The sequence below is a fragment of the Ixodes scapularis genome, unplaced genomic scaffold (genome assembly GCF_016920785.2).
Source record: "Ixodes scapularis isolate PalLabHiFi unplaced genomic scaffold, ASM1692078v2 PGA_scaffold5__190_contigs__length_132052651, whole genome shotgun sequence".
Lineage (NCBI taxonomy): Eukaryota > Metazoa > Arthropoda > Arachnida > Ixodida > Ixodidae > Ixodes > Ixodes scapularis.
In genome coordinates, this window is record NW_024609880.1 from 41,719,464 (window position 1) to 41,725,862 (window position 6,399).

General features: G+C 51.9%; 1 protein-coding gene across 1 annotated transcript; it reads left to right on the top strand.

The window, feature by feature from the left end:
• Window positions 1-244: 244 nt before the first annotated feature.
• On the top strand, window positions 245-2,105 carry LOC120844030. Its single transcript, XM_040215603.3, has one exon. The coding sequence runs from the start codon at window positions 378-380 to the stop codon at window positions 1,758-1,760; it is 1,383 nt and encodes a 460-aa protein (XP_040071537.2). The 5' UTR covers window positions 245-377; the 3' UTR covers window positions 1,761-2,105.
• The last annotated feature ends 4,294 nt before the right edge of the window (window positions 2,106-6,399 follow it).

The window sequence follows — 6,399 nt, forward strand, 5'->3', positions numbered from 1 at the left end:
GGTTGGTCTGCTAACCTAGGTTATCAATCTTGATGCTCAGCAACATTGAACAAAGGCGGCGTTTTTGAAACCGCCGGGGTAAAATGTTTTTTTGCCGATTAGTGTAAAGGTGGCAGTGCGACGGATATCTTCCAGAAGGTGTATAGGCATACCGAGACCGCTACCAGCGGACCACTTGGTTTCGGCGCGGAGCCTTTACCGTGGGGGCGATCAAGAAGCCCTTCCTCCGGAGCGCTCAACGACCCGTTAGGCCTACCAACCGGGCGTAGGGCGCAAGTGTTTTTTCGACACGGCGTGTCGGGGCACGGCTAAACGACGGAATCTGGCGGTGGTGGCTGGGGCGTCTCGGAAACCAGGCAAGGGAGACACCTAACATCATGACTCCACGGAGGAAAACAATGACAACCAGTCAAAGTCAAATGGAAAAGGCAAAGAAGAGGGGAAAGCGAGACAAGGCGTCAGTGGAGTGCGAAGGCTGTGAAAAATGGGTGGATATCAGCGAGACACCGTTCGAATCATGCACGGAGGCGGAGAACAGTACATACAAATGTAAGGAGTGCAAGGAAAATGAGGTGAGAAGAATCACCTTGGAGGAGGAGATCGAACGGCAAGTTAATGCCTTGAGAGAGGCAATGAGAGTGAAGCTGGAGGAGGCAAAGACAGAGAGAGCGGCCATAGAAAGTAGGATGTTGGCGAAGCTCGAAGAAGAGAGAACCTTGAGAATAGCGACGGAAGAGAAACTGAATGCAATAATGCAGGAGGAAAGGAACAAGAGAGAAAAATTAGGGGAGGTGTTTAATGAATGGATGAAGTCATGTGAACCAGAGCAAATGACGGTCAACGGGGCTGAAAACGCGCCGCAACAGCTGGAACCGAGAAACGGGGTCAAAGAAAAGATGACATACCACACAGACGGGAAAGAGACAGTTAGCTTTTCCCAAGAACGGACGGGAAGTGGAGATCTGGATAAGGAGCAGGGGAGACAGACGACTGGAGGCCAAACAGAAAGAAGCCAGCACAGGAACTACAAGGAGGCCCTCATGAGGCAGAGAGCAGATCCAGATGACGGGACAAAGAAACAGGACAAAGAGAAGAAGGTGGACAAGAGAGTCTTAGTGGTAGGGGACACCAATGCCTTCAAGATAAAGAGAGCCACACTGAAGGTGGTAGATTACGACAAGAAAGTTCACTTTGCAACTAAGCCGGGAGCACAACTGAGAGAGTCACTCGAGAGAGCAGAGAGGGATGGGAAAATATGGGATGCAGAGGCAGGAGTGGTGGTCATACATGCGGGAGTGACAGACGTGCAAGGCGAAGAATCGGTGGAAGAAATGGCAGCGGAGCTAGGGAAACGGCTTGAGGACTGGACCACGAGAGCCCCGAAACATTCTTTTATGGTGTATGAAGTCCCAGAAATCAAAGACAAGGGGGACCCACTCAAAGAGAGGTGCGCCAAGTGGAACAGGCTATCAAGAGAGATCAGCCAGCAGCTGGGACCGAGGGTGGAGGTGGTAAAGAACACAGGAACGGGAAACGACATGGAAGATGGCTGCTACAACAGAGATGCGGCAATTGAAGAGGGACAAGCACTGGGTAACAGACTAAAGAGTTTTTTAGGACTGAAATGCAAGGGGAAAAGCGTGACACCGATGAAAAGGCGACAGGAAAGAATGGAAGGCAGGCTGACTCTGGACCAGAGACTACAGCGACTCGAGGAACAACTCCAGAGGATGTGTCCCCCACAGGGACATGCCCACTAAGAAGAGAAAGTAGGAGGGATGGTGCCTGCAAAAACACGAGAGGCGGAAAACACAAAAAGGCACCTGACCGGGAAAGAAGGAAAAACAGACGAGCAAAAAAGAAAAAGAGGGAAGTGAAGATTGCCTTTTTAAACCTACAGGGAGGAAGGAAAGCAGGAAAATGGGAAGAGGCCTTTCAGATGTTACAAGAGGATAAGATTGGAATGTTCGCAGTCACAGAAACCCACCTCAGAGATGAAGAAAGACCCCCGGATTGCGAAGGGCTTTTTTGGGATGGGGTAAACAGAAAGGACAGTGAGAGAAGGGGAGGGGGTGTAGGATGCTTTAGCGGGCCAGGCTGGCAGAGAGAAAGTCCAGAGTGCAGAGAGCACATGTGGTTGACGGGAACACTGGCGGGAAGAAAGGTGGCAGTGGCAGTGGTGTACCTGTGGACGGGGGCAGACAGCAGGGAGACAAACATCAGGCTAATCAAGTGCATTGAAAAAGACTATCACAACATTGGGAGACCTACCATTATGGTAGGCGATTTCAACGCACACCTAGAGGAGTTTGATGGGAGAACAGACGGTATTGGAAAGCTGCTGCAGGACATGGCGGAACACCTGGATATGGTAATCGTCAACACACAAGATAAATGCATAGGAAAGACGACATGGACGGCCAGAGGGATGAGCTCTACAATCGATTATTGCCTGGTGTCTCCGGACCTGTATGAAAAGCTGAACTACATGGAGATAGACGAGGAAGGCGACAAGAGCTTGGGAAGTGATCACAACAGATTGCTGATCACTTTCGGAGGAAAGCCGACGGAAAAGAGAGTCAGCGAACCTATGAGACCACACCACATAACGCAAGCAGAAGCACAAACCATTGCGCAGAAACTGGAGGAAGAGGTGGAAACCAGGCAGGTGGAGACGTACGGGAACCTCATGCGGTGGTGGAAGGACCACCTGGAAAAACTGAAACGACCGACACGAGGGAAGCGGAGGAGAAAACGATGGTGGGATGTGGAGGTGAAGGAGGCCATTACAAGAAGGCAACTGGCAAACAGGACTCTGCGAGGGACCATCAGAAAACGAAAGGAGGAGAAGAAAGCCCCCCTACAGAAAGATTCAAGAGAATGGAGGGAGTACCAGAGCAGGAAAATAGAGGTGACAGCTTTGATTCAAAGCAAAATGGCCAAGGTAGATAAGAGATTTTTGGAAGAACTGAGAGAGGCAGGACGTGAGGCCCCACTGAAGTTCTGGCGACATGTACAGGGCCAAACAGGTCGACCTAGGGAGGATGCAGTAATCAAAGACGATGCAACGGGAAAGGAACTGGACCCTGGAGAGACCAACCGGTACATTGAGAGGTGGATAGGGGACATGTTCACAGGGGACAGCCGACAAATGGACAGTGAGGAGGGGGAGACGGAGGACGAACTGCAGGAGCAACCGAGCAGAGAGGAAATCACGGAGAGGGAGTTAAATAGAGCAGTCAAGAGGATAGGAGGAACCACAGCCACTGGAATGGACGAAATCCCAGTGAGGCTGGTGAAGGAGCTGGGGCCAGAGACGAGAGCACTGCTGCGCGAGATCCTCAACCAGATCCTGAAGGAGGGATGGGTGCCGGAGGAGTGGCGAACCTCAAGGCTCAGACTCATCTACAAGGGAAAAGGGCAAAAGTCAACGCTCGGAAACTACCGCCCCATAGCCATCACATCGGTACTCCACCGCGTGTTCACACAAATAATACGAGACCGACTGCATACATGGGCAGAGGCAGAAGGAGTCCTGGGGGAGCTGCAGAATGGGTTCCGGTGGGGGAGACGCCTTGAGGACAATTTATTCGTGCTGACGCAGGCCATCGAGATTGCCCAGAAGGAGAACCGCCCCCTTTACTTCTGTTTTCTCGATATCAGCAAGGCTTACGACACGGTCGAACATCGAAAACTGTGGACGCAGCTGGAAGAGCGGGGACTCTGCAGAGAGTGGATAGACCTCTTGCGAGAAGTGTACAGAGGGACGACGGTGGTGGCACAGTGGCAGCAGGAGACAACACATCCAGTGACCTGCTCCAAGGGCTTGAGACAGGGCTGCCCGCTGTCGCCGCTATTGTTTATGCTGTACATAGCAGGAATCGAAAAGCGGCTGCAGGAGAGTGGGGAGGGTTTCTCACTGGAATATTCGGAAGGCGGGGAAAGGAAGGGAGGAAAACTCCCGGGACTCATCTACGCCGACGATATGGTGCTGATGGCGGACTCGCTGCAGGGCCTGCAGGGGCTCATGAACGAGTGTGGTGCAATGGGAGAGGCCCTGGGGCTTAGTTTCAGTTCGCACAAGTCTGGGCTGATGGCCTTTGGGGCAGCAGAGGAAAACGGGGCCGCCAACCTGTCCATTCAAGCCAATCCTGTACCTTGGGTGGACCACTACAAATATCTGGGTGTAAACCTACAGAAGGGACACCACTACCTCCTAGAGCACGAGACGAAGGTCAAGGCGAAGAGCAGGAAGAACAAGGGCATAGCAACGGCCAGGGCCCTCTGGGGATATAACCGATACGAGGTAACCCGAGCGGTCTGGAAGATGGTGGCGGTGCCGGGGCTCACTTTTGGCAACTCAGTGTTGTGCCTGTCATCAGGTACCAGGCAATACCTCGAGGTCCGACAGAGGGAGGTGGGAAGGACGGCACTGGGAGCAAGCCGAACAGCACCGAACGAAGCCGTCCAAGGAGACATGGGCTGGTCCGGTTTTGAGGCCAGGGATGCCCGAGCCAAGCTGGACTTCGAGCGACGCCTCAGCCGGATGAGCGAAGAGCGCTGGGCCAGACAGGTCTTCAAGTATGTACATCTTCGGTCCGTCCCAACCCGGTGGGTGCGACGGACGCGCCAGCTTGCACAGCGATACGAGGTCAACGGCCCACTCCTCTACCCAGCCGCGGAGCAGCCGGAACTGCAGCAGAGCATCCGCACGAGGGTGATCGAGAGCGAGACACGGCGATGGGCGGAAGCGGCACGTCTGAAACCAGCGCTGGCCCTGTATGCCAGAGAGAAACAGGAGGTGAAGCGAATACCTTTCATGGACAACAGCAAGGGCAGTGCACTGCTTTCGGACGCCCGAGGCGGCATGCTGCGGACCCGCGTTTTCCGCGCGAAGTACATGGACATGGATGTGAAGTGCGTCATGTGCGCGCAGGGAGCAGACGAGACGGCGGAACACGTCATACTGGAATGCACGGGTATAAAGCCGGACGTGACGTACGAACCAGACATGGCGGTGGCGCTGGGTTTCCGGGGCGTTGACGAACAGTACGACGCCGACAGCTCGCAGCCAGTGGAGGTGACAAAGAGGAGACTGGAGTGTTGGTGGAGGAGAGCAAAAGAACACAACTACGTTTTTGGCTAGTGTAGCTACTAGCCAGGCTAGATCCAGCGCTGCTGAGATCCCCCGATACAAAGGGGTTAGCCCCAAATCCAATCCAATCCAATCCAATCCAATGCTCCCCAGTACCCCTTAGAATAAAATGCGGCCAACTATAGCTGCGGTTCTGCAACGTGCTTGTTTGCGCTACTGAACCAAGTTATAAGGTTTGGTCATCTCCAGTTGCCTTAGAAGCAAAACGCTGCCCACTATAACTAACTTTGCGAAAAGTGTTGGGTCCGGGTCATAACTTACGTTGTAAATTTTGATGCCTCCTGTATTATTCACAAGTAAATTACCAGCATCAGTAACGATACTAGCGAAAAGTACGCTTTTGGGCTAATCACATAAATGGTTAAGTAGACACTGACACCAACTTTTTTTTTGCAACGCGATTCAGGATAAGGTTAGGAGACTACCTAATTAATGTTTTGCTAGAGAGTCAGGCATGTTTTTATTAAAGCCCAAAAAAATCTGAACTCTTCGAAACCGAAGCCGAAAAGAAGGCACGAGCAGGGAAGCGCCGGAAGTCACATAATCATACTTGACCGCGTTTTCTTTTTTTTTTTTCGATTTTTTTAGTTTGTGAAGCGGACGACGACGAAGTAGCATGCACTGTTTGGCGTGCGATTGTTTCTCACTTCTATCCCTTTCGCTCAATGTTCTGCGCCTGCAGATCGATTGGCCGGTACCACGAAGAGAAGTTTTGAAGTAGCGGCTCCACGTCCGTCGTAACGCTGGTCCGTCGGACGCCGCCATCGGCGTCGGCCAGCCCGTGGTACGTCGTCAGATGAGAATGACGTGCACGTGCTTGTACTTCTCGTGATCTGTACAAATTTGTTTTTGTTTTTTTTAGTCAACGCATTTGCACTTTTTTTAAACAGGAAATCGGGGCTATTATTATTTTCTATTTTTAATACTGAGTGCAAGCATTATATGATTCACGACTATGAATATATTTGGTAAACATAGTTTGAATGCCACGTAACCACGGAGAAGAGTGTGAGCGCGACTAAAACCGGCCAATTATCGACCGGCTCTTTTCGGGCGGAGACAAAGCGAATGCCGAGCAGCAAATTATGCTCTGGGTCGTTGGGTTCTGGTCATGTTCAAATGAAAACCTCGGTGAGCATAAATACCCTGTCAGTGTCCCTTTAAGTTTGGTGACCGCCAGCACTTTTTAAAAGAAACAATTCGGCTAACTATAACTATAGTTGCGGAAACTGCTCGGTTGGAGT